The sequence below is a fragment of the Pleurodeles waltl genome, chromosome 1_1 (genome assembly GCF_031143425.1).
Source record: "Pleurodeles waltl isolate 20211129_DDA chromosome 1_1, aPleWal1.hap1.20221129, whole genome shotgun sequence".
In the NCBI taxonomy this organism is placed as follows: Eukaryota; Metazoa; Chordata; class Amphibia; order Caudata; family Salamandridae; genus Pleurodeles; species Pleurodeles waltl.
In genome coordinates this window covers 408,594,884-408,622,740 of record NC_090436.1, presented here as the reverse complement: position 1 = coordinate 408,622,740, position 27,857 = coordinate 408,594,884, and the positions used below count along the sequence as shown (strand labels likewise).

The following is a 27,857-nucleotide window of genomic DNA, read 5'->3' as shown; positions in this document are numbered from 1 at the left end:
GGTCTACCAACACCAGATCTAGAATTTGACCCTGTGCCTGTGACCACTGTGATGCTAGGCACTGTTGTAAGGGCCGCATGTGCAACCTTGCGTTTGGGACAATGGCTATGCATGAGGACATCATGCCTAGGAGTTTCATCACCTTTTTGACTTGTATTTTTTGATTTGGATACATGGCCTGTATTACATTGTGAAATGCCTGAACCCTTTGTGGACTTGGAGTGGCAATCCCTTTTGCTGTGTTGATTGTCACCCCTAAGTATTGCTGTGTTTGACACGGCAGAAGGTGTGACTGTGTAGTTGATTGAGAAACCTAGTTTGTGTAGGGTTTCTATGACATACTTTGTGTGTTGTGAACACCTTTCTAGAGTGTTGGTTTTGATTAACCAATCGTCTAGGTACGGGAACACATGTATTTGCTGCCTTCTGATATGTGCAGCTACGACTGCTAGGCACTTTGTAAAAACTCTTGGCGCAGTTGTTATTCCGAATGGCAACACCTTGAATTGGTAATGTGATCCTTGGAATACAAACCTTAAGTACTCTGTGTGAAGGATGTATCGGTATATGGAAATATGCATCCTTTAGGTCTAGTGTTGTCATGTAGTCTTGTTGTTTGAGCAGTGGGATTACGTCCTGTAATGTCACCATGTGAAAGTGATCTGATTTGATGTAGGTATTTAATGTTCGGAGATCTAATATAGGTCTCAGAGTCTTGTCTTTTTTGGGTATGAGAAAGTACAGAGAGTAAACTCCTGTTCCTTTCTGGTGTTCTGGTACTAATTCTATTGCCTTTTAGTAGTAATGCCTGAACTTCTAGTCCTAGAAGATCTATATGTTGTTTTGACATAGTGTGTTTTCGGTGGCACGTTTGGAGGGAATTTGAGAAATTCTATGCAATAACCATGCTGGATAATTGCCAGTACCCAAGTGTCTGTTGTTATCTCCTCCCAATGTTTGTAAAATTGTCTTAGTCTCCCCCCCACAGGTGTTGTGTTGGGGATGTGTGACTAGGAAGTCACTGTTTGTTTTGAGGGGTTTTGGGGCTTTGGAACTTCCCTCTATTTTTGGGGAATTGTGCCCCTCTATATTGCTCCCGAGAACTTCCCCGCTGGTATTGGCTTTGATAAGTGGGCCTTGCTTGTGAGGTTGTGGCCTCTGTAGGTTGACCTCGAAACCCTCCCCTAAATGGTGTTTTGCGAAATGTGCCTCTGCTTTGTGGGGAGTAGAGTGCGCCCATGGCTTTTGCGGTATTAGTATCTTTTTTGAGTTTTTCAATAGCAGTGTCGACTTCCGGCCCAAACAACTGCTGTTGATTAAAGGGCATATTCAGCACGGCTTGTTGTATTTCCGGCTTGAATCCTGACGTACGCAACCATGCGTGTCTCCTTATTGTTATTGCAGTATTTACTGTCCTTGCAGCTGTATCTGCTGCATCCATTGATGACCGTATCTGATTATTGGAGATACTTTGTCCTTCTTCTACCACTTGTTGTGCCCTTTTCTGGAACTCTTTGGGTAAGTGTTCTATGAAATGCTGCATTTCGTCCCAATGAGCTCTATCGTATCTTGCCAAAAGTGCTTGTGAATTGGCAATACGCCATTGGTTTGCTGCAACTCTTTTACCCGCAGCATCAAATTTGCGACTCTCCTTGTCTGGAGGTGGTGCATCTCCCGAGGTATGAGAGTTTGCTCTCTTGCGAGCTGCCCCAACAACCACAGAATCTGGTGTTAATTGCTGCGTAATATAAACAGGGTCTGTTGGTGGTGGCTTATACTTTTTTTTCCACCCTTGGAGTTATGGCTCTGCCTTTAACAGGCTCCTGAAATATTTGTTTTGAATGTTTTAGCATTCCTGGGAGCATAGGTAAGCTTTGGTATTGGCTATGAGTGGAGGAGAGTGTATTAAATAAAAAGTCATCCTCAATTGGTTCTGAATGCAAGGTGACATTATGAAACGCAGCTGCCCTTGAGACCACCTGCTTGTAGGATGTACTGTCTTCAGGTGGCGACGGCCTTGTAGGGTAACAGTCTGGGCTGTTATCTGATACAGGAGCATCATAAAGGTCCCATGCATCAGGATCATCTTGACTCATTGCAGTATGAGTCGGAGATTGCATCAGTGGTGGAGTGGCTACCAGTGATGTGTGCATTGATGGTGGTGGAGATGGTGGTGGAGTTGTTTGTCTTGCCACCTTTGCCTGTGGCTGCTTGTCCTTTTCTTGAAAAGCAAGTCTTCTTTTCATCTTAATTGGGGGAAGAGTGCTTATCTTCCCTGTCTCTTTTTCAATGTGGAGCCTTCTTTGAGTGTAGTCTGGCTCAACAGATTGAAGTTCCTCTTCGAATTTATGTCCTTGCATCTGGGAGGACAATCCCTGTTCCTCTGTGTAGGAACCTGTTTTCGGTTCCGATGCTGGATGTTTCGGAATCGAAATCTTTTCGGTCAGCTTTTTGGGCTCCGAGGCAACCTTCTTTATTTTCGGCGTCGTGGTTTCTCGGTGCCGAACCATTTCGGTGCCACTGTCTCGGTGCCGAATCTGTTCGGGGCCGGTGTCTCGGGCCAGAGATTGCTGTGTAGCGGTATCTCGACCGGAGTCGGATGACTTCGTCACATGCATGCCCTTTTTCGGTGTCGATGATCGGTCACCTATCTTTCGGGTTAAGCCATGGCCTGTTGGCGGTGGCGTCCCCTGGGCTTTTGTTGTCTTCTCGTGAGTTTTATGTTTCGATGTCTTACTCATGGTTTTCGGCGTTTCTTCGGGATCGAGCTCGTCCGAGTCCGATTCATGGATGGAGAAGCTTTCTTCTTCCTCCTCGAAACGCCCTTGTCCTGTTGGCGCCGACGCCATCTGCAGTCTTCTTGCTCTTCGGTCTCTTAATGTCTTCCTCGACCGAAACGCTCGACAGGCTTCACAGGTATCCTCCTTGTGCTCTGGAGACAGACACAAGTTACAGACCAGATGCTGATCTGTATATGGATACTTGTTATGGCATTTTGGGCAGAAGTGGAATGGGGTCCGTTCCATCAGCCTTGAAGACACGTGGCCGGGCTGACCAGGCCCCGATGGGGGGGGGAATCGAAAAAACCCCGAAGGGCCACCGGAGCTCTTCAAAAATCGGTGTCGATCTGTTATAACTAACCCGATACCGAACGCAAACAATACCGCCGATTTTTCCGAGATTCTAACTAACTTTCCGACCCGAAACACGGAGCGAAAAGGAACACGTCCGAACCCGATGGCAGAAAAAAAACAATCTAAGATGGAGTCGACGCCCATGCGCAATGGAGCCGAAATGGGAGGAGTCCCTCGATTTCGTGACTCGAAAAGACTTCTTCGAAGAAAAACAACTTGTAACACTCCGAGCCCAACACCAGATGGCGGGATGTGCACAGCATGTGTATCTGCAGCTACACATGCCACCGAACATATATATATATATATATATATATTTGCAAAAACCGGCACAAGCAGACTGGTGGTAAATAATTCAAAAGAAAAAATGCTGATCGCACACTCAGGATTCAAGGAAAGCACACCTCATTTTATTCACAAACACAATGCGTTTCGACTGACACAGCAGCCGTGACCAAGGCTGCTGTGTCAGTTGAAACGCATTGTATTTGTGAATAAAACGAAGTGTGCTTTCCTTGAATCCTGAGTGATTATATATATATAATTGAATCATTGATTGCAATTTTGGTAGTATTCAATGGAAGCTTTTTTTCTCCTTTCTTCCCTAGGATGGACTAGATCCAGCGATGTTAGATGCAAATTAATTCCAATCCTGCACTCCCTGTAGAATACATTGCTATCCTCAGTGCTCACAGGTCATGCTGAATGCCCTGTAGCGCACAGGGCCACTTCTTGATCCTCAAAGTTTACAATGGCAGTGCCGATGATAGATGTAAAGGTAGATAGTGACGAGGACCCCAATCCCTTATGCAGTCCGCTTTCTGGTTCCATAGTAGGTGATGCAACAAATATTTGCACCCTCCATATTTTCTGGACAATTGTTTGAACACATTTTAACTTCCTTGGCTCTCATGGCCTTTGATTTCCCCCTTGTTCAATGAATTTTCTTTGTTTCCTTTATTTCTTTATTTGCTACTGCAATTGCAGTTTGTTTCCATTCCGGTGGATAGTAATTGAATGTAGTTGAATGTTGGACTTTTTAGATTGTTTGAATTGTTAGATTTAGATGCTAAGGTTGTTAGCTTGCACTAGTTCACTTTGGTTGTTCTCTCTTTAGTAGGCACAAGATGCAATAAAATGGGATGGGGATAGGACGAAACAGATGATGTGAGCCAAAAGAGCCAAAATAATATAGACTTTTGTCCTTTCGCTTGAGTGCCGCCTCCTTGTGCTGCAAGGAATACTGTTGCAGGGCTCTCAGTTCAGAGAACAAGGGCCCCAAAGCATCAAGGGCTCCTGGGTTCCAAAGGCTCTGAGGCATAAGGACGCAAGAGTGAAAGTGGCTGTGCTGAAGAGAGCTGTGGGGGAGCTGGTAGGGGCTGGCACCAACTGCCATATGACGTGCAAGCCACACCAGCCTGACGCAGGCCACTTCCTCACAGTGAGGACAGTATTGCAACCTAGTGGGTGGTGTCCAACCGAAACCAGTCAAACCCATGCCCCCTTCCCTTGTTATTGTTGGCAAACAAGCACACCACTCACTGCAGAGGATTATTTTCTCCCTGGTTTGTCGGCTTATCCAGGTAACTAACCGCAGGTCTGATTCGGCCTCCAGGAGGGGGCCCAGTGCTCTACTCCGCTCTGCGCTTGAGTCGAGTTAGGCTCCGAAAGACTAAGGAGCTGCACAAGGCCGTCACAGGGATACAGCCGGGCTGAAGGAGATCAAACGGCCAGGCACGACAGGTAGGCAACAGGGGAAGGCAGCTGGGAAGACACCACAGCAGGAGCTGCATGGAGCAGCTCAGCGTGCAGGGTGCGCTACATGGGTACAGCGTTACGTTTGCACATTGCAAAACAATTTTAAGTGTTCTGTATCGGCCTACGGATATTGATTCCAAAATAGGCTTATCAAAAGTAATAGAAGATTGGAATGGCTCAAGATCTGATCAGAACCTATTGGGACTGGGGTTTCCATTTGTTATAAGTGATATTACAAGACACTAGAAACCACTTGGAATGTCTGCAAACAATGCAGTCTTACATGCTTGTCAAGGAGGTTTATCGTGCAAAAGGATGCAACTGAAATGCTATTTACATTGCGTTTTTGCTTTGGCTGGTATAGTTTCGGTATGAGGAAGTAGTGGACTGTTCAGAAAAGGGAAGGGGGAGGGAAGTTTCCAGCAAGGCAAGGTCTGTGGAGAAGTGATGGACTATGTTAAAGGGTCTACCAGAAGAGGATAGTTTATATCATGTGAGGAGCATGAACAACTCGCAAATAGCTTCAGAATATGTGCTAAATTTTAAGGAAAAGCTTGGTATAGCTACAAGAAACATATCTAAAAAGGGCTGGTAGATAGGTTCAACAACTAAGCATTCCACAGCCCAAGTTCACAGTGTGGCCACAAAAAAATTAAAAATACATGTGGTTGAGGAACTTATGGGCAGGTGGGTGGAAGGGTGGGAGGGGGCAGACATCCAGGAATTGCTAACAGATGAGAAAGGATGAGGTCTTTGTTAAGTACAAGATGGCAAAGGAATTCAGTTTATATCCCAAACCAACAGAACAAGTTCATTCTTAAAGTACTCTGGAATCTTCAGGGTTTTGCTGAAGGAAGGCTAATATTGTGAGGAGGGTTCAATCAAGGCAGTCAGAGACAAACATGCTGGTCTTCTGGAGCTGGCAGACAAATTACATTTCATCACACCCTAAAGAATATCTTTCATAACTATGGTCAAACGTCCATGCACTAGAGTCTCTGGCATGCAATACAGTCTCGCAGTTCTGACCATAGGTGAAGTTCTATGATACCGGCTTGTGGGTTCTGCAGCAGTCATGGGAAGGTTGGATGCAAAGAATTAGATACTTAACTGTAACTCCAGTTCTCCAACATTGGCTCTTTTATATATTCACATGCTTGAATCAAAATAGCAAGCAGTACACATTAAAGAGTAGAACAAAGTGGGAGGTAGGCTCACCTTTAATGAAATGGGTTTCTCAGGACTTCCATCTCACTGCTGTGTCAGATTCTGCGTCCACAACTAGACAGTAATACTTTGTGAATGGATGCCTGCGCAGCAAAGGTCTTTCAAGGGCACCCCAGCATAGAGTGCTGCAGGTGAAGCCATGCCCCTGGTGGAATGCACCCTCACTCTTCTCTGGAGAGGACACGTGGTTTTGGCATAACAGAAAGCAATACAGGTTGAGATCCAACGAGCTATCCCGTTTGGACAGGGCTTGACCTTTTAGTGGTTGAGAAAATGATAAAAACAGCTGGTCTGAAGTGTGCATGTCCTTTGTCTTGTATATATAAAATTTGAGACATCTACACAAGCTTAAAGAATATAATGGTCCTTCGGTTGATGAGGATGGATTGGGAAAGAAAGATCTAAGAATGTCAGGCTCATTCAAATGGAAGCCAGTAGATTTCTTAGGAATTAATTTAGGGTTGGTTCAGAGTATCACTTTGTCTTTAGTGAATCTAGTGCATGTCAAAGCCAAGGCAGTGTCATCTTCCAAGAAACATTTTAAATCTGCTCTATGTATCGGCTCAAAGGAGGTAACATCAGCTGACTGAGGACTGTATTAAGCTCCCATGGAACTGGAAGATGATGAAGAGGTTGAAAAACTCTTTAGAGACCATCCATAAGCTGTTTAATGATTCTTTGAGAAAACAGTAGACACCAAATTGTCAGTCGTTCTAAATCTGGAGAATGCATCCAGATAAACCCTGACCGAAGAATATTTAAGACCACCCTAAGCCAAACTTAAATATGGCAGGATCCGAGAAGGCTTTATTTGAAGTGGATGATTATTATTCCTGCACCAGACACAGAGAAGCTTCCAATTAGCGCTGTAAGTCTTACTGGTTGCTGGAGCACGAGCCTGAGCCAGAATCGGTTTAAACTCGTGGGAGATCCATATGGCCTAATTCTAGGTGGTCAGGTACCATGCTGTCCAATTTAGCAACGTGGGATCGTGTCAAAGAATCTCTCCTTAATGTTTTAACAATATCCTGGGAGGCACTGTCAAAAAAACGTCTGGATGTGCTGCGAACTGCAGCAGATCGCTGTACCAGTACCGGCAAAGCCACACAAGATCAATGAGGATCAGAGTTCAATGGTCTATCTTCGCCTTCAACACCCTGGAAATCAGAAGAAAAGGAGGAAAGGTGTAGGCAAATATCTTGGACCAACGGTTTAAAAAAGAGCACTGGCCATCGTCCCAGGATGCCAAAACCTGCTTGAGAAGCATAGGCACTTTTTGTTGTTCAGAGTGGCAAATGGATCGATTGCGGAGTGACCCTACTGATTACAAATTTAATCCACCTGTTTCTGTTGTAATTCCCACTTGTGACAATCCGTCATTTGCCAGCTGAGTGCATCTGACGGATTGTTCTGGCGGCCTGGCAGATGTTCCACAGCAATGTCTATCCGCTGAGAAATGGACCAATTTTCACATCAGCCAACCTTCTTTTTAAGGTATCCCTGCAATGTCCCTCCCAGCTTGGCTATGTAGAACATGGATGTTGTGTTGTCTGTTCTGATCAGGACAGCCTGGCCTGACAATCTGGGAATGGACGCATAGTCTTATGGAGTGGCGTTCTTACACATTGACGTGGAGCTTTTTTCTGTATCTGAACAAAGGCCTCTGGTAGAAAGCTCTTGCAGGGGAGCTCCCCATCTGTCCATGAACGCATCCAAGTGGAGCAATAACCTTTCCTGTATTGGTAGGAAACAAAGACCTGCATTTAATTTTTCTGGAATTCATCACCAGATCACAGCTTGTTTCAAGCGCTTGGTGATGCGGATCATATCTTCCCATCAGCCTTCCGCCTACTTCTGTTGTAAACCCAGCTCTTGCTGAACAGTTCTCATACGTAGTCTACAAAACTGAACGAGACCTATACATGATGCAGTCATACCCATCAGGGACTTTTATTGCCTTATTTCAATAAATTGCTTTCCAGTAATAGTCTTTGACATTGTCTGCAACTTTCTCACTCTTTTTGCTGATATAAAGACTTCCCCCAACTGAGTGTAGAGTACTGTTCATAGAAACGGAATCTTTGGTGGAGGTAACAACCATGATTTCTCCCTGTTCAAAGTGAGATCTAATCTCCGGAGGAAGAGATTGATGCAAGGATTTGTGGAAACATTTTCTTTTTCTCTGGATGGCACTTTGACTAACCAGTCGTCCATGTATGGAAACACCTGATGACTTTCTCTCCTAAGAAAAGCAGAAAAATGGAGCAAGACATGTGGTGAATGTTTTCAGCACTGATTTGAGCCCAAAAAATGCTTTGAACTAGTAGTGCTGACCAGCTACTGAGAATCAAAAGGGACTTCCTGTCTTTTCTATGAATGGGTATGCAAAAGTAAGCTTCCTGATGGTCCAGGGAGGACTTCCTGCAGAGTAAGCATCCAAAATGACTGTTTATTTAGGATCTTGGTCAGCTCTCTGAGATCCAATATCGGCCTCCACTGACCAGTCTTTTTTTATTTTTTATTTTATTAGTAAGAACCTGTAATAGAAATCTTGATTCCTTTGGGATTTAGGGACAATTTCTATGGAAAGAAGCATGAAAATGTCTATTTGCAGCTCTTTCAAATGAAGGTGATGCTCCTTCCTAGGTGGACAAACTGGGGGCCTCTGAATAAAGTCAAACGTATGCCCGGACTGGACCATTTTAACACTCACTCGTCTGATGTTATGTTCTTACATGTAGGAGCAAATAGGGAAATTTTCACTCCCCTCTTCTCCCCCGAAACTTCTGAGCACCAGATGGAAAAAGGGGAAACTAGCTGCGAGTCAGGCTCTCTTCTAGTTATCATTGTTTTGTACTTGTGATGAACCTCTTTCTTCCTGTAGACTTACCATAACTTTGTCTTTCAATAAAGGAGTATATTTGGTAATATCTGACCGTCTTTTAGGGTAATAAGGGTGTCCTTGACCTCCATGCTGGTTGAATCCTGATCTGAAATGTGGTCTTCATGAGCCACGAAAAGTAGATTATCCAAATCAGTGAAACTGCAACAGCCTCAACGCTATTGCTGTGTCAGTGTTGGTTTTACAGCCTTGGAAAGCTTTAATCAACATGTTTACCAAAAAGAGTTATCCCATCAAGGTATGTCTAATATTTTAGATTGGATATCAGTATGGAAAGCTGTGGATTTTAACCAGCCTCGCCTCCTTAGCACAGTCCCTTCTGCCAACTGATAAAAACCTGTATTTGAACCATCCATTGCCACATTGATAAGGAAATAAAAGGTTAGCTCTCCCTTCCTTCATGATACTGCTTGCTTTTCCACTCTTATCCTCAGGAATAAGATTTAATGCACCATCGGACGATCATAATTACTTAAAATCGCCAGGGCATTGGCTGTCTTGATTCATATTGCTGCCACAGATGAGATTCTCTGGTCCAGATTGCCAATATGTTTGCCATCCTTGTCTGGTAGACTAAATGACGGTTTTATTGGAGCCCTGGTTCTTTTTTGAGCCGCTGAAGCAGTTACTGAACCAGGTCTAGTATGACCTGGGAGGCGAGCTGCACTTGGGGCTTTTCTATTTCTTTTTCAGCTGAAGTATCACAGCTTGAATGGTAGCAGGTCTCATCATTAATTTCTGACCTTCGACCAGACAATCAAGAATAGGAATGGATTTAATGTATTTCCTACACTGCTCCTTAAAGTCATAAAGCTAACATGGGTGATTTGCAGAGGTCATTGGTATGCTGAATTCCTTGGCAGCTCTCTTAATCAAGTAATGAAATTTAGAGATCATACATGGCAGCTTGTGGAGTTGGCCAACTGTTTCTGCTTGGGGCAATAACATTTCTGTCATTATTATCCCTTCCATCACCATTTGGTGGTAGCTCACCTTCCTCTCTTTCTATGGCAAAAAAGATAGAACCATCATCCATGTCTTCTCCATGAACCAATCCCCTTGGCATTGGAGAGGAGGTAGCTGTGATGGCCGCTTAGAAGGTGAAACTGAAAGGAGCATGGTAAGGAGGCGGAAGGATGGGAGCAGCAGGCAAGCCCATGCTAGGATTATTAGTTGGTTGCTGCAGTAACAACTTAATAAATGTATCCATCATTTGTTAGTGTTGATAAGAAGGCTGTTGGCACATGAACCACATCTGGCTTTCTATAATAGCTAGGTGTTTACGGCCTTAAATCCATCTGAGTAGTTCCAGACGTGTACTCCTGATACACATTCACTGTAGAACTCATCACTGTGTCCTCTTGAATATCTGGGACATCTCACATCTAATTGTGCTGGGCTGTAAGCAAGGCATAATCGATAGCCTCTTCTTCCTGGTCTGAATGCAGTAATTGTACCGGAGGCACATCTATGACCCTCAAAAGGTGAAAAAACATTTCTTTCCAAGTTTTTTTTTAAAATTGACTTTGTGGTTCTCAAAGGTGATGCTGACGCCAGTATGGCTGTTATCAACTGAATCCTTGCAGTCAACAGCACTGTAGATGCAAACGGTGTTATCTATGGTTTTGACATTTACCATCTACATTGACACTTCGTCCTTGACGGGGTTTAAGTCTGTGACAGTCTTGTCGTCAAGGTTTCCTCTGAAGACTCTTGTCACATGTGAGTCTCTGTAGCACTTGGACTCCGCTTTGTCAGAGGATGTGGTTGCAAGAGCTGTACCAAATAGAACATTCTCAGTCAACTGTAAAAGTCTCCTCTTGGGAGCTGCCTTCATGAAAGTGCAAGGGGGCATGTCTGACTGAATCTTCCTCTGGAGAGGGGGTGCCTCCTTAAGAAGGGAGAACATTCTCTTTATTCATAGGAAATAATGCTCCTCCTTCCTCGGTCCTTGAGTCGTAGTGGAGAAATACTTACACATCTTGCAATCCACTGACTTATGTTTAGATATAGACAAATACATTGAGAGAGTGGGTGATCAGAGTACAGTTTCTTGCTGCCACAAGATAAACAGGTGTTAAAAAGAGATATCTTCTCCTCAATGGTGAGGACTGCTCGTCAGACCCTGGTCCAGAAACTGAAATAACCTTCCCTAAAAACAACTTGCAGTACAGTAGACACAAAGACAGGGCTGGTTCAAATCCAAGGCAGATCAAAAAGGATACCAATTTTAGGTTCGCTGAAAGGTTAGAGCAGAACTCTGACAGGGGACTTCCCAACAGACGACACGCGGTATAAATTTGAGCTATGGTAGCTTCTAAGGGGAGTAGAAGTGCTTAAGCTTCCACCTCATTGCTGACGTTTGGGTTCTTTCACATGAGGTTGATGCGTTACTAAACATACTAGGTTGTTTTAGGCCTATGACAGTTTAACATTATACACTGTATGTTGTAATTTGTTTAACACTGCATACTTCAATTTTAATGTACTGGGGATTTCTAGCCGGACGATGAGAAATGATTCAAGCATGTGAATATATAAAAGATCTAATGTTGGAGAACCTACGTCTTATGCGGCGACCTCCATTCAAAACAGGGCTTGCCAGACCGATGCAGCCCGTCATAGCAGACACAGCATCTTAGGCAGTTGTGGTCTTCCTCTGGTTGAATGCAGATGGGTCTTAAGGCAAGGCAACTGGGGTCACCACCAGGCAGACTGGCTTGCAAGAATGTGTCCCTGGCAGTTGCAGCCTTGTCAAACCGACTGGCTCTACATCAGTTGCAACACAATTTCGCCAGTTGGCAGCAGGAGCACCAACTCACAGCACCCAGCAAATACCAGGAAACCACAAAGAATGTTTATTTTGTGCAGTCTTGTGTGCAATGCACTGAATATACAATGGTGAGAGACCCACTCACAGCACAGGTCGCTCAAGGTTTTGCTCTCTTAAATAACCAGCTTTCTCTGGAGTTTCTTCATAAGGTAAATGTGGGTGCTAGTTTTCCTTGCCAGTCTCTCCTCCTACAAGGCAAGGCAGACCCTCAACCCTCTCTCGGGAAGCAGGCAGGCTAGGCACTAGTTGGCCAGTAAGCTAAAGTCAATTGGGACAAAGGCATAATCTGTTTGCCAGTGAATGCCATCAATCTTTAAAAAAAAACAAAAAAAAACATTAGTGTTGCTGATGTATAATGCAAAGTTCTCCATGTAGGTTGCCGAATACTGGTCAATATAATGTGATGTTGCCTCTACTGTTAGATGAGGCAACGGGTATTCCAGGTGAGTTCATTGAATACTTGGGCAATTCGAGTAAATGGTAGTGAGGCTGATGTTATTTATAAAAATAAAATAAAAAATAAAATAAAAAAAATAAACAAAAAAAACACACTTTCTAACCGCAATAATGTCCCTTACTTTCCACTCATCCAATCTCACATGGTATTCCAGGAACACCGCTTTATGTCTGCTAATCACACAGTAACAACTGGCGTCACCTAGGTTATGGCTTCATTAACCTACATCTCTTTATCCGTACCTTTTTCGGAAGGCTTGTGGATTATGTTAACAGTTCTGTGTCTGAGGACACAGGTTTTTTTTTTTCTGAAGGACTTTGGTTAAGGCATTCTGGAAAATGTCAACAGAATTCATAGGTATGGTTGGTCTGAATGTTGACCAGACACAACCAACTACCAACATGGATATCTATACTCATATCTGGTGATTACAAACTTCCTCATCTTCCCAGTTTGACCAGTGGGGCAATAAATGCTTTCATGTTCTAAGTTAAATAAAGCTTAGAAATGTTTGCACTTGTAAGGTCTATGGTTTTCTCCAATTGATTTGCAGGTTTCAAGGAGAAGAACTAAGTAAATTTATGTTTCCTACAAAACAAGCAGATATCAATTCTAGTCTTTGAGTAACTAAAAGTTGTGGCATGGCAATATGATAGATCAGGTTCGAGCAACTATTTGTCCCCAGAAGTCGAAATGTGGGAACAGAAGTTAATGATAGTCTGAAGGAGTTCTCCCTGCCAGGGGTGTGAGCAAACGTGTGTGGGAACAAGGGAGACGTTGAGATCTCCTCCTAACAATATGCCCCCCCGGGGCAAAGAAGAAGATTTGTAGGAAAAGATCAGGAAAGAAAGCCGCCCTCTCCTCGTGGGGCCCACTTATAGAGTAAATGGTCAGAAGGATGTTTACTACGTTCCCTCGAATGACCACCATGCGACCCTCCCTGTCCCTCTGAACTCTACTGATAAGGAAACAGGCGTCCCTCTGGAGGAGGATCGCAACCCCTCTGCATTTGTTAGGGTAGGAGAAGTGGTATTGGATAGGGTACCAACAGGACAGTAAGCGGTAAGTGTCCTCCCTAATTAAAGGGGTCTCCTGAATAAGGGAGACGTCCACTTCATGCTGAAGCAGCCAATTCGTTAAAGCCCTACGTCTGATGGGTGAGTTGAGGCCCTGCAAGTTCATGGTAATGAAGTGAAGGGACGTCATAACCAGGTGTGTGTGGTGTTGTTCCCTCAGTGTGGAAAGATGTAGTGTGCCCGATGCCATCCCTAAAGTGTGTCAAAAAGTGAAAAACAATAAGAACAAAAAACATGAATAGAATAAAGTACAATTGTGGCACCTCATCTGAGCCCCATTCAGTACACCCAACAAAGCACCTATGACAAATCAGTAAGATAGAAAACAAATATTGGCATAGCATGAATTCAGGAGCCGCCCCACCCGCTTCCAATGCTGACGCACTGTCTTATAGTAGTATAGTGGATCAAAAGTCAGTCTGAAACAATTGTCCATTCTCACAGAACAGACATTTAGCCAATACCAAGGCAACTGCCAAGTTGTTCAAGTAGGGGTGTCATTGTCTAAGGAGGCTTGTTTCTGTTTGGATCTGGATTGGCGTTCGTTTTCGGCCTTCTTTTTGGTAAATTTTATTGTTTGAAAGCACCAACCTCCCCACGATCCAGCAGTGTCATACCAGGCAGATCGAGAGTTCTCTGTGTCCAGGGAAGGAGGAAGTCCAAGAAGTTGTTGTGACTCTAGTGGCTTCTGGGCGACAATTCTCTTTTCCTGGAAGCTGAAAGGGAAGCGGAGGAGAGTACCCAATCGGTGTAAGATCTTGTAGGCCTGTAGGTGCTGGGTGACATCTTTAAACTCCTTTCGGCGAATTAGCGTATACGACAAAATGTCCTGGTATATGGAGATAGGGTCTCCACAGAAGATGATCAGTTCCTGTTGCCTGACTGCTTATTTGTTCTTTTAGGTGGAAGTAGTGAACTGTCGTAGGGGTATCTGGTGGTAGATTATTTTGGTGCTGGAAAGCGGATAAGACTCTGAGGGCAGTCAAGCAGCATTGGTTGGTCATCTGGCAACTTGAAGAGATGGGCAAAGAGAGCCTGAACCTCATGATCCACCTGTGGGGCTGACATTTATGCCTCAAATGCGCACGCTGATTCTCCTCAAGTGGTTTTCCAGGCCGATTTTATCATGGCTCTTTTACAGTTTCTTAATGCATGCTGCCTTGCATATGTTCCGCCACCATAGTTTCAACTGTGGTCAGACAGGGCTCAATTTAGCGTAGGGACTGGCCTAAGTCAGAAATGGCTCTAGTGAAGTTCTGCCACAATAAGGAGATATCTTTGCAGAAATAGACGAACAACAGCTGAACATCCTCCTTGGTTACCAAGGCTTGAGCATTGGAGCCCTCCACCTGACCATGTGACACAGCCGATGGGGCTTCGCCCAACTGACAAGTAGTATCAGTTTTCTGCATACCTTTAATGGATGAGGGATGAGGGATGAGGGGACTTGGCCCTACAGGAAGCCACCTCTGGAGAACAGTAGTGTACCAGGTTCACCAGCACTGCCCCCACTGTAAGTGGGTAAGCACAGGCAACAATAGTCAGATGGGCCACCTCGGACCACTGAGCAGCCACCCCTGTAAAGCTGAGGGTCAATATGCCACCATAAGTCCTCCGACAGTCCAACTTACATTGTAGGAATGGAGGGGCCCCAGTCACCCCTCACCCTAACTCCCGGTGTGGCTTTATCAAGGGCCAATCCTACCTCCTCGGCTGGAGCCCTTCTGGCAGCCCCCCTGCTCAGGTTCAGCCACACGGGCACCAAGAGGTTTGCCTCACTCCTTGATGAACAAGTCACTTACCTTCAGTAACAAACTGGTAAAGACATATTCTAGTTGCAGATTCCTTACCTTGGAATTTTCCCCAGGCATCAGACTGGATCCGGAGATTTTTCTTCTAGCAGTACCCTTGCGTGCTGTCCGTCGACTCTGCATGTGTTGTGAATGCCATGACGACACTGCGGTTGTATATAGGCACCACCTCGGCGCACTGACATCAATTTATTTTCAGAACTCTCCACGCCAGTAGCGTGGAGCCATGAAGAACACAGATATTGATGCGCCAAAACTGGGGCCGTGAAAAGAGTCCCTGTCCCAAGAAATCAGTTTGCAAGTGTGGAGGATGGGTGGGTCAGTAAGGAACCTAACAAGAATATGTCTCTACCAGATAATTAGTTATCGAAGTTAAGTAACTTATTCATCTGATATAGACTTCTAGTTGCAGATTCCTTACCTTAGAATACGTACCCAAGCAATACCATCCTCGGAGGTGGGCAATGAATCAAGATCAGACTAAAATGTCCTGCAGGACCAAACGTTCAAAGTAGCCGTCTCTACAGACTGGACTGTCCAGCCAGAAGTGCTTTGAGAACGTGCACAGGGAAGCCCACGTTGCTGCCTGGCAGTTGTCCAGGACCGGAATTCTGTGTGCCAAAGCAGTGGTTGCAACAGCTGGTCTGGTGGTGTGAGCAAACCCTCAGGGGATTGTGTTTTTTTTAACCAAACTGTAGCACATATTGATGCAGTGGACGACATCGAGAGATGGTCCGCTTCTGCGCCGCCCATCCTTTCTTTGCACCCACATAACCAGCAAAGAGTTGATCGTCCACCCAGAAGTCTATGGAACAATTGAGGTAGAACACCAATGCTCTTTTTGGATCCAGGTGGTGGAGTCTCTGCTCCTCATTAGGAGGATGTGATAGTGTGTAAAAAGTAGGCAAAGTGATGGATTGGCCTACATGAAAGGGCGTGACCACTTTAGGGAGGAAAGAGGCTCTAGTACGAAGCACCACTTTGACAGGATGGACAGATAGAAATGTGGCTTTGAAGAAAGCTTGGTGCTCACTCGCTCTGCAAGCAGAGGTGATGGAGATAAGAAAGGCTGTTTTTAAAGTGAGAAGCTGTAAGGGACAATTATGTAGTGGCTCAAAAGGAGCAAACAAGGTATGCAAGTACCAGGTTCAAATCCCACTGCGGCATTACGAATGGGGTAGGTGGGAACATGCAAGCAAGTCCCTTAAGAAACCGCCCAACGATAGGAGATTTGAACAAGGATGGTTGATCTGGCAGTCTAAGAAAGGCATAAAGGGCAGACAGGTAGCCTTCAAGGGTGCCCAAAGCAGAGCCCTGCTGGGCAAGAGAGGATGAACAGTAAAACCTCAGACAGAGGTGCAGAAAGGGGGGGGGGGGGGGGGGGGGGGGGGGGAAATAAACAGATTTTTATGGTACACCATACCGCAAATTTGTTTTAACAGGCACATACCGTTTTGGTGGAGGGATGCCTGGCTACCAAGATTACATTGCTGACTATGGGCAGAAGGTCGAAAGCTGTCAACTGCCACAGCTCAATCTCCACGCAAGAAGGGAGAGACTGGACAGGTTTGGGTGGAGACCCGTCCCCTGCTGCTGCAACAGAATATCCTCCCGGAGGGGCAGCCTGATTGGAGGATCGATGGCCATGCTCAGTAGCTCGGGATACCATACTCTTTATGCCCAGTCCAGAGCCACAAGAGTGACTAGGGCCCGGTTGCTCTTGATCTTCTTCAGAACTCTGCGAAGAAGTGGTCTTGTGGGAAAGGACACCCAAGTTCCACTCAAGACAAAGTGTCACTCAGTGATTGACGCCTTGGAAACTTCAATGCACAAAACAGTTGACATTGCACGTTCCCTGCAGAGGCGAACAGATTTAACCGAGGCTCTCCCATCAGCTGAAAGAGACCTTAAGCCACCTCCGGACGGAGATGTCATTCATGATTGACCATGCATCGATGGCAGAGTTTGTCTGCTATGGCATTCAGAGAACCTGCCAGATGTTGAACCACCAGGGATATACCATGATGTTCCAGCCTTGTCCAGAGGGGCAGAGCCTCTTGACAAAGGGTCCACGACCCCACTCTGCCCTGCTTGTTGCAGTACCACATGGCAGTGGTGCTGTCTATGAACACCTCCACCACTTTAACTTGGAGAGAGGGAGGGAATGCTTTTAATGCTAGCCTGATCGCCTGAGCTCCAGAAAAGTGATGTGGAGCCAGGACTCTCCCCTGAGACCAGACACCTCTGATCTCCGTCTCTCCACTGTGGCTGCCCCATCCCAGGAGTGACAAATCTGTCACCGCTGTGAGATCTGGTTGGGGATGGGAGAGTGATCTGCCTCCGACCCAATCGCTATTCGAAAGCCACCACTGCTGATCTTGCAACGTTCTCTCCAAAATCTGGACCATGTCAGAGATTCCCCTCATACTGCACCCACTGGAACTCCAGGTCCAACTACAGAGCCCGCATATGCCATCTGGCATGAGTCACCTGCAGGAGGTCATGAGGTCCAGCAACCTCAGTCATTCTCACCAAAATCTAGGACAGAAGCTAAACATCGGTGTCATAGTCTGAAAATCCTGCACTCGCTTTTCAGGAGGATTGGCCCGAAACTGCACGGTGTCCCGAACAGCTCCGGTAAAAGGAAGCGTCTAAGAGGGAGTCAGATGTGACTTCGTATGTTTATAGTGAACCCCAGAGAATGCAGGTTTGCAGTAGTCTGGAAGTGGGAGATGACAGCCCAGGGCGAATCCGCCTTTCAGTCAGTCGACGAGGTAGGGGAAGAATGAAACCCTTGGCTGAAGGAGATGAGCTTCGATTACCGCCATCACTTTCATGAACAGCTGAGGAGCGCTGGTAAGGCCAAAGGGTAGCCTGGTAAACTGAAAGTGCTTGTGATCTATCACGAATCGCAAGTAACGTCTGTGGGCAGGTAGGATGGGAATATGAAAGTAGGCGTCCTGCAAATCCAACACTACCCTCCAGGCTTGAGGGTCCAGGGCAGCTAGGACCTGACCCAGAGGCAGCATTTTGGACTTCTCCTTTTGAGGAACAGCTTGAGGGACCAGAGGTCTAGTATAGGACAGAGGCCCTTGTCCTTTTTGGGCACAAGAAAGTATCAGGAATAACAACCATAACCTACTTCTGGCACAGGGACCCTCTCTATGGACCCTTGGCGAAGAGAGTTGTAACTTCCTCGCGGAGAAGTGCCAGGTGATTCTCAGTCATCCAATTGTAGGATGGTGGCATGGCCATAGGGGTACGCTCAAAGGAGAGGGAGTAGCTCCTTCTGACTATTTGCAAAACCCACCTGTCCATCGTGATGGATTCCCAGTGGCGGAGGTGATGGCGGATTCTGCCACCAACTGGTCCAGGATGGAGCGACAGACTAGTAAAATTTGGAGATTGCAGCGGGGGCAGAGGTGAATTGGGCAGACCGCTGGATCCCGCATCCACAGCCATGCAGAGGCTGTGCAGCGTGCGCGTCACGGTGGATGGATGGGAATGGACGCAGTTGGGCAGCTTTTAAGTAGTACTGAAAGGGGCGAAAAGCGGACTGTAAGGGGTGGGGTGTGGTGGCAGCTGCGAGGCCAAGGGACCGAGCTGTGGCCCAGGACTCCTTAAAGTGCTTGAGCGCAAAGTCTCCTTTGTCGCCGAAGAGACAGGTGCCATAGAAGGGTCCATGAGTGACTGTTAGACATCCCTCAAAAAGCCAGATGTCCTTAACCAGGTGTGGTGCTGTGAGGCCACCGTCGACACAACCGATCTGCCCAGTGAGTCAGTCCTGTCCAGCCCACAATGTATAGTGAACTTGGCAGCATCACTCTTGTCAGCAACAGCTTGCAAGAGTATGGCCCGGGTCTCCTCCGGAACCTGCAGCAGCACCTGCGCGACTGTACCCCATAGGGTATGAGAATAGCGGCCCAAAATGCATGCAGTGTTCACAGACCGCAATGCCAGACTGGAGGAACAGTCTTCCCAAGTTGATCCAGTCTCTGATTCCCTATCCGGGGGTATAGATGGGAATGCGCCAGATGAAGAAGCCTGGATGACAAGGCTCTCAGGCGTAGGATATTGGTTAAGGAATTTAGGGTCGATCGGCACAGGCCGATAGTAGAAGGCGATTGTCCTGTTTACAGGAGCCCTTGTGCTGGGTTTGGACCAGGCACCCAGAAGGACATCAGTGACAGCTTCAATAAAAGGTAAGAGGGGTTCTGAGGTGGAAGCCCAAGCCTGAAGCACCTCAGTCAGGAGGTTAGTCCTGACTGCCACAGAAGGTAGCTCAAGGCTGAGGACCTCAGCCACCCTTCTCACCACCACAGAATACGCTCCCTCCTCCGTAGCCATGGTAGGGGGAGAAAGCATGCCAGCTTCAGGAGAGGTATCCAGACCACTAGTTTTGCCCAATTCCTGTGCCCAGTCCATTTCAGGGAGTTCCAGCTGGAATTCCAAAGGGTCCAGTGACCACTCCCTGTATCCATACCCATAAGAATAAGGGTCGGGTCCAACCTGGGGAATGTAGGCCCGAAGATGGAATCTGAGTTGAGCCCCCACTAGACCCTAAGGCATTGAGGCGCATAGCCTCACAGAATTTCTAAAGTTGGGCAGGGGTTGCTCTGGCTCCCGGAAACTCAGGGAGGCGCAGAGTCGGCCCAGAAAAACACTCCGAAGGAGACCGAGAGCGTCAATGCTCTCCCCGTATCACATCATCCGAGCAATGGGGCGAAGTCAAAGAACGTTTGTTCGTCTTTGACTTCTTGTGACCGAATGCCCCAAGGACTTCGAATGGGACGAAGAAGAGTGGTGATGGCTCTGCGAGCAGTCTCATGACCTCCCTCTCAATCGGGAGCGACATGGAGTTGAGCGTGAGGCTGCAATGAGCTTTAGGGACTATTCCCTCAAAGCCTTTGGGTTCATGGCCCGGCACTTAGAGCACGACCTCGGGTCCTTGATGCACCAAGAACGGTCATGAACTCAACAAATTGGTTGAAGTCAGTGAAAAAGTGACTGAGTTTTGAGAGGAAAGAAAAGAACGGACGTCAGCGGTGGGTTTGGCGCATTTAAATGACTGACATCATGGCGATCACGACACCAATGACGTGCACAGAGTCGACCGATGCCACCTGACAGCTCGCAAGGGTACTGTTTGAAGAAAAATCCCCAGATCCTGTCTGATGCCTGCGGGAAATTCTAAGGTAAGGAATCTGCAACTAGAAGTCTCGATCAGATCAGATACTCACTGTGCCTGCTGCTGTTGAAATCTTCCAGCCAAAATGCCCTGTATTGTAAGGGGCCCCAAGGGCTAGTCCAAGAAGGCAACTCACCTCAGGAGGGAAGGGCCTTGGAGGAAGGTCTCGGATCACTAAGTCAAAATCTCTCATAGGTTGCTGGTTCAAAGACGAGTTGCCAGCAGTGAGCAAAATGAGGGATTTATTTTAAGGCACAGTGCAAAATCTTCAAGAGTACTGGTTCAGATGTATTCTATAATTTAATCTGACTGAACATGAGAGCGACCGCTATTGAGATTTACAGAAAAAGACTGCCCCACGCAAAATAAACCCCAGGAGGACCATGAAAATCAATAAGAAACTCATGTCCACTCAAGCAACATTACTGAACCTACTGTAGATCATGAATATATGTAAAAAGTCATCAACATAAATGTCACCAAAAATGTATACAACGTAGAGGTTTTTCCAGGTTCTCATTAACATGTCACTCTTATCTCTGGTTTCAATGAAAGGCTTTTTGAATTTTGTATATGGTAGGCATTTTTTTCCTATAGGCTTTTTGTGCAAATCTTCATATTAAAGCTCTTGTTAAAACATCCCAACAAGAAAATGCATAAAACAATTAACCTGTCATGCTTACTTTTTACAACCGGCCTTCTCTTAAGCATGAGCAAGATCAGCCTCACCCAACAAGTCACAGATCCCACACACTATGCAGGACGCTTGACCACATCTTCATGGCCAGCGGGAGAGTCAAGTACTGCCATGTCACTGAGCTCACCTGGAAAGACTACACCATCATCCATGCCACCATCACAGGATCCCCTGAACCCGGCTCCAAGTTGCCAAACACCTCCCATCGCAGTTGGAACAAAGTATCGGAAAGCCAGTGGGACGGACACCCTGAACACCTCCCGACCTGACACCACAACCAATCTACAACAGGCTTTCAAGAACTTCTCCACCTGGATCACGGATTGCTGCGTCTCGCCGTTTGGTGGGCTTGACGGGGGTGATGCAAACAAGGCAGTTGGTACACCACAGAACTAAAAAGAATGGAACTGCAAGCGACTAGAAAGGAACAGATGCACCAGCAAAGATCCCACAGACTGTGCCACCTTCCAGACATCCCCTCAACCAATACCACCAACTACTGAAAGCAACAAAAAGAAGTGCCCTAGCTGACCACATCAAAACCAGCTGTAAGCACAGCAAAGAAATCTTCAATATCGTCAGAGAGGTCTCCAACCCCTCAGCCACTGTAAATATAATCAATCATCCCTTCTCAGGAACTTTGGGACTCCCTGGCGGACTTGTTCAACTACAACGCCACTGACACCCTCAGCCCTGAATGCTAACCCAGATGCGATCTCTGACCACCTGGGACAGGCTTACCACACAAAACACCGCAGCCATCATGAACTGTCCATTCAGGACCCCTGGTACCACCACATCTCCAACCTTGGGAGCAAGATGATCAGCAGCGACCTCACTGCCATTTTTAACTCATCCATAACCACAGCCCCCTTCACCAAAGTATGGGAACACGCAGAAGTCAAACCCCTTCTCAAGAAACCATCCGCTGATTCCAACAAACTCAAGAACTACCGTACCATCTCGCTGCTCCCACTTCCCGCCAAAGTCCTAGAAAAGGCCATCAACCACCAACTCACAGAACATCTGGAGATCAACAATCATCTAAACCCCTCCCAATCTGGATTCTGCACCAGCCACAGCACTGAAACTACCCTGATTGCTGCCACTGACTAAAACAGAATCCTCCTCTACTGAGGAGAAATGGTGGCCCTGATCCTCATTGATCTCTCAGCAGCTTTCAACACCATATCCCACCACGCCCTTATCAAAAGACTTCAAACTGGAATCCAAGGAGACGCCTTCAAATGGATCGCCACCTTCCTCACCGGAAGAACCCAGCAAATCCGCCTACCACCCTTCACTCGGAACCCAACAACATCTGTGACGTCCCTCAAGGATCATCCCTCAGCCCTACACTGTTCAACATCTACATGACATCCCACCCCCTTGGCCAACATAGTCCGAACCCATGGTATGCACATCATATCCTACCCAAATGACACCCAACTCACCCTCTCTCTTTTAGGAGAAACCCTTCACCATGAAGGCCAACTTCCACAGGTGCCTGGTGGGCATCACAGACTGGATGAAAGACAACGGCCTAAAACTCAACACAGATGAAACAAAAGTGCTGATCCTCAGGAACACCACCAACCAGCAGAATGGACTTCTGGTGGCCTTCAGAAATAGGATCAGTACCCAGACAGACCACGCACAAAACCTTGGCATTACCCTGGACAGCAAGCTCACCAAGAAAAAAACAGATCAATGCAGTATCTACCGCCTGTGTCTTCACTCTTCGCATGCTCTGTAGGATCATCAAAGGGCTCCTCGAAAACACCAGACGTACTGCCACTGAAGTCCTACTCACAAGCCAGATGGACTATGGCAACACACTACATAGAATCACCACGCACCTCCTGAAGAGACTACAAACCGTACAGAATTCAGCAGCCAGGCTTTTCCTCGACCTCTCCAAATGGACCCCCTCACCTCACCAGCTTTACTGGCTTTCCATAAGAGATGTCATTTCAAGATGCTGATCCACACCTTCAAAGCCCTTCACAATTGAGGACCATCAAAGATCAACCACATTCTGAACTTCCACCATCCCTCTAGATACCTGCCCTCCGTCTCCCTCTCTCCTTTTACTCCCAACCCCTGCATCTGCCGAACAGTGGAGGACACTGCTTCTCCTGCCTCGTGGCAAAACCCTGGAACATCCCCTTCACCTACAGACCTCTTCCTCTCTTCTAGAATTCAGGAAAGAACTCAAGACCTGGCTGTTCAACTGAACTACTTAGCAGCAACGCTCTCAGCACCTGCATACCCTCGTAGGTGATTAGCCATGCTCTATAAATCCTGATTATCACTTAAAAACTTAGCGCACTGTGTTTTTAGCGCTACATGTCAGATATTCAAAAGTACTCTGGTCAAATTGGAAGCACTGCATTTCCAAATGAAAATAAAAGGAGGTGTGCTGCATCAAGATGTTGGGTCTCTGGATGTTTTATGTGGTTATGATTCTATTGTGTCAGCTGGTGCCTTTGCAGGTCCCCTTTGCAAATGTTGGGTGTCTAACAAAAAAGGCTATTCCATGTATGCCAGTGAGGGTTTGTCCGCTACACTTTGGCAACACATTGAAGGTGGATGCTCCACAAGCTGGTTCCTAAAAGTAGAATCAAGAAGAGATTTGTCAAACATGGGATTTCTTGTGCATGCTTATTGGTATTTGTAAGCGCTTGGTCTACTTTTGGCCGCAAAGATTTGAAGTAGTAGCTCAGGGTAAAGACTTTGGTAATTGTGCAATATAGCCAAGGGCTATATACATTCGTAGAGCCGAAGTGTCATTACAGTGCTCTGCAATACACCTTCAGTAGAAAGGGGGCCTATGTGACTATTGTGCATAAGGAATGGAACTGCATTAATCTGGATGAGGTGTGAAAATCTAACATGTTCATACGCAAGATCCTTTTAAAGCGCCTCAGTCATAGGTTGGCAATTGGCAACAAGAACTGCTGCAGGTCATCCATACTATTATTGATGAAGTGCAAATGTGTCTTTAACATAGATGCTGAGAATCTATAGTAAGGATGCCCTTCCTTTTAACTGAATCCAAACAATTTCACTTAAATATAACAAATAAGATTTACCTTTATCCCTCTCCAGTTCATCCTTAGACACTGCATCAGCACATGCGTCAAAGTACTTCTGTAAAGTGTCCACCTGTCTACACAGGATGTCTCTAAATGTTTCCATTTCAGCCAATTTTTCCCGTAAACTATGTCCTTTCTGCAGAGAACACAATAAATCTATACTTATTTATTGAAACATTGGATACAAGGCAAATATGCATAGAAAATTAATTTGTGCAAATGTTTATAATTTCTAATACATCACAGTAGAGTCCAAATATAAATTAAATGATATATTCAGGAGAAGATAAGGAAAATGTTACTTACCCTTTAAATATTTGTTTGTAGCATGTAGTATTGTTAATTCACATGCTTTGTTTACTCCTGCCATCTGGTGTCGGGCTCAGATGTTTCCAAATTGTTTTTCTTCACACAAATCTATTGAGTCATGAGATGTGCTGTGACTCCTCCCTTGGTTTTCAATGAGCACTGGCACCAACTCCATCTTAATTTGTTTTTTGTACATCAGGTGAGAGTGCCAAGTGAGTGCAGCATCTTGCATCGTGTTTATTGTGCAGTGTGAACTAGGCAACATATTTCGAGATCTGAAATTGTCAACACTTCAGGGAGAACGATGGGTGATGTGAATCTACAGCACAATACGCTACAAACAGATGCTTACAGGGTAACATTTTCCATTCGCAGCATGTGTGGATGTATATAAGCTTGCTCTGCATCCACTGTAAAGCTGTGACCTCCACAACATGTGGTTAAGGAGTAGGTGATACAGATTTCTGGAATAAGGTCCCCACAATTGTTTGACCAGCCACAGTCTGCTGGTTGGCTAAGATGTCTAGGCAGTAGTGCAGGGTAAATGTGTTGCTCAGGTGGTTTATCTCTAATGTTAGCTAGTGGGATGTTCCTTAAGAAAGCCATGGTTGACCTCTTCTTAAGGGTGGAAGGTGCATTAGGAGAAGGGGGGGTAAAGAGGGCAGGGAGAAAGGGGGGGTAAAGAGGGCAGGGAGAAGGGGGGGGTAAGAGGGCAGGGAGAAGGGGGGGGGTAAGAGGGCAGGGAGAAGGGGGGGGTAAGAGGGCAGGGAGAAGGGGGGGGGTAAGAGGGCAGGGAGAAGGGGGGGGTAAGAGGGCAGGGAGAAGGGGGGGGTAAGAGGGCAGGGAGAAGGGGGGGGTAAGAGGGCAGGGAGAAGGGGGGGGGTAAGAGGGCAGGGAGAAGGGGGGGGTAAGAGGGCCGGGAGAAGGGGGGGGGTAAGAGGGCCGGGAGAAGGGGGGGGTAAGAGGGCCGGGAGAAGGGGGGGGGGTAAGAGGGCCGGGAGAAGGGGGGGGGGTAAGAGGGCAGGGAGAAGGGGGGGGGGTAAGAGGGCAGGGAGAGGGGGGGGGGTAAGAGGGCAGGGAGAGGGGGGGGGTAAGAGGGCAGGGAGAAGGGGGGGGGTAAGAGGGCAGGGAGAAGGGGGGGGTAAGAGGGCAGGGAGAAGGGGGGGGTAAGAGGGCAGGGAGAAGGGGGGGTAAGAGGGCAGGGAGAAGGGGGGGTAAGAGGGCAGGGAGAAGGGGGGGTAAGAGGGCAGGGAGAAGGGGGGGGTAAGAGGGCAGGGAGAAGGGGGGGTAAGAGGGCAGGGAGAAGGGGGGGGTAAGAGGGCAGGGAGAAGGGGGGGTAAGAGGGCAGGGAGAAGGGGGGGTAAGAGGGCAGGGAGAAGGGGGGGTAAGAGGGCAGGGAGAAGGGGGGGTAAGAGGGCAGGGAGAAGGGGGGGTAAGAGGGCAGGGAGAAGGGGGGGTAAGAGGGCAGGGAGAAGGGGGGGTAAGAGGGCAGGGAGAAGGGGGGTAAGAGGGCAGGGAGAAGGGGGGTAAGAGGGCAGGGAGAAGGGGGGGGTAAGAGGGCAGGGAGAAGGGGGGGGTAAGAGGGCAGGGAGAAGGGGGGGGGTAAGAGGGCAGGGAGAAGGGGGGGTAAGAGGGCAGGGAGAAGGGGGGGGGTAAGAGGGCAGGGAGAAGGGGGGGGTAAGAGGGCAGGGAGAAGGGGGGGGGTAAGAGGGCAGGGAGAAGGGGGGGGGTAAGAGGGCAGGGAGAAGGGGGGGGGGGTAAGAGGGCAGGGAGAAGGGGGGGGGGGGGTAAGAGGGCAGGGAGAAGGGGGGGGGGGGTAAGAGGGCAGGGAGAAGGGGGGGGTAAGAGGGCAGGGAGAAGGGGGGGTAAGAGGGCAGGGAGAAGGGGGGGGTAAGAGGGCCGGGAGAAGGGGGGGGGGGGGTAAGAGGGCCGGGAGAAGGGGGGGGGGGTAAGAGGGCCGGGAGAAGGGGGGGGGGGTAAGAGGGCCGGGAGAAGGGGGGGGGGGGGTAAGAGGGCCGGGAGAAGGGGGGGGGGTAAGAGGGCCGGGAGAAGGGGGGGGGGGTAAGAGGGCCGGGAGAAGGGGGGGGGGTAAGAGGGCCGGGAGAAGGGGGGGGGGTAAGAGGGCCGGGAGAAGGGGGGGGGGTAAGAGGGCCGGGAGAAGGGGGGGGTAAGAGGGCAGGGAGAAGGGGGGGGGTAAGAGGGCAGGGAGAGGGGGGGGGTAAGAGGGCAGGGAGAAGGGGGGGTAAGAGGGCAGGGAGAAGGGGGGGGGTAAGAGGGCAGGGAGAAGGGGGGGGTAAGAGGGCAGGGAGAAGGGGGGGGTAAGAGGGCAGGGAGAAGGGGGGGGTAAGAGGGCAGGGAGAAGGGGGGGGTAAGAGGGCAGGGAGAAGGGGGGGGTAAGAGGGCAGGGAGAAGGGGGGTAAGAGGGCAGGGAGAAGGGGGGGTAAGAGGGCAGGGAGAAGGGGGGGTAAGAGGGCAGGGAGAAGGGGGGGTAAGAGGGCAGGGAGAAGGGGGGGTAAGAGGGCAGGGAGAAGGGGGGGTAAGAGGGCAGGGAGAAGGGGGGGTAAGAGGGCAGGGAGAAGGGGGGGTAAGAGGGCAGGGAGAAGGGGGGGTAAGAGGGCAGGGAGAAGGGGGGGTAAGAGGGCAGGGAGAAGGGGGGTAAGAGGGCAGGGAGAAGGGGGGGTAAGAGGGCAGGGAGAAGGGGGGGTAAGAGGGCAGGGAGAAGGGGGGGTAAGAGGGCAGGGAGAAGGGGGGGTAAGAGGGCAGGGAGAAGGGGGGGGTAAGAGGGGAGGGAGAAGGGGGGGGTAAGAGGGCAGGGAGAAGGGGGGGGTAAGAGGGCAGGGAGAGGGGGGGGTAAGAGGGCAGGGAGAGGGGGGGGTAAGAGGGCAGGGAGAAGGGGGGGGTAAGAGGGCAGGGAGAAGGGGGGGTAAGAGGGCAGGGAGAAGGGGGGGTAAGAGGGCAGGGAGAAGGGGGGTAAGAGGGCAGGGAGAAGGGGGGGTAAGAGGGCAGGGAGAAGGGGGGGTAAGAGGGCAGGGAGAAGGGGGGGTAAGAGGGCAGGGAGAAGGGGGGGTAAGAGGGCAGGGAGAAGGGGGGGTAAGAGGGCAGGGAGAAGGGGGGGTAAGAGGGCAGGGAGAAGGGGGGGTAAGAGGGCAGGGAGAAGGGGGGGTAAGAGGGCAGGGAGAAGGGGGGGTAAGAGGGCAGGGAGAAGGGGGGGTAAGAGGGCAGGGAGAAGGGGGGGTAAGAGGGCAGGGAGAAGGGGGGGTAAGAGGGCAGGGAGAAGGGGGGTAAGAGGGCAGGGAGAAGGGGGGTAAGAGGGCAGGGAGAAGGGGGGGTAAGAGGGCAGGGAGAAGGGGGGGTAAGAGGGCAGGGA

The 27,857-nt window shown here is 48.2% G+C and overlaps 1 protein-coding gene across 1 annotated transcript in view; it reads right to left on the bottom strand.

The window, feature by feature from the left end:
* Positions 1-27,857, bottom strand: part of CERT1 (ceramide transporter 1) — a 592,287-nt gene that overhangs the window by 309,776 nt on the left and 254,654 nt on the right. Inside the window, exon 5 of the mRNA XM_069223744.1 lies at positions 24,179-24,317. Within this exon, the coding sequence (XP_069079845.1) occupies positions 24,179-24,317 (139 nt within the window). The remainder of the gene's footprint in view (positions 1-24,178; positions 24,318-27,857) is intronic.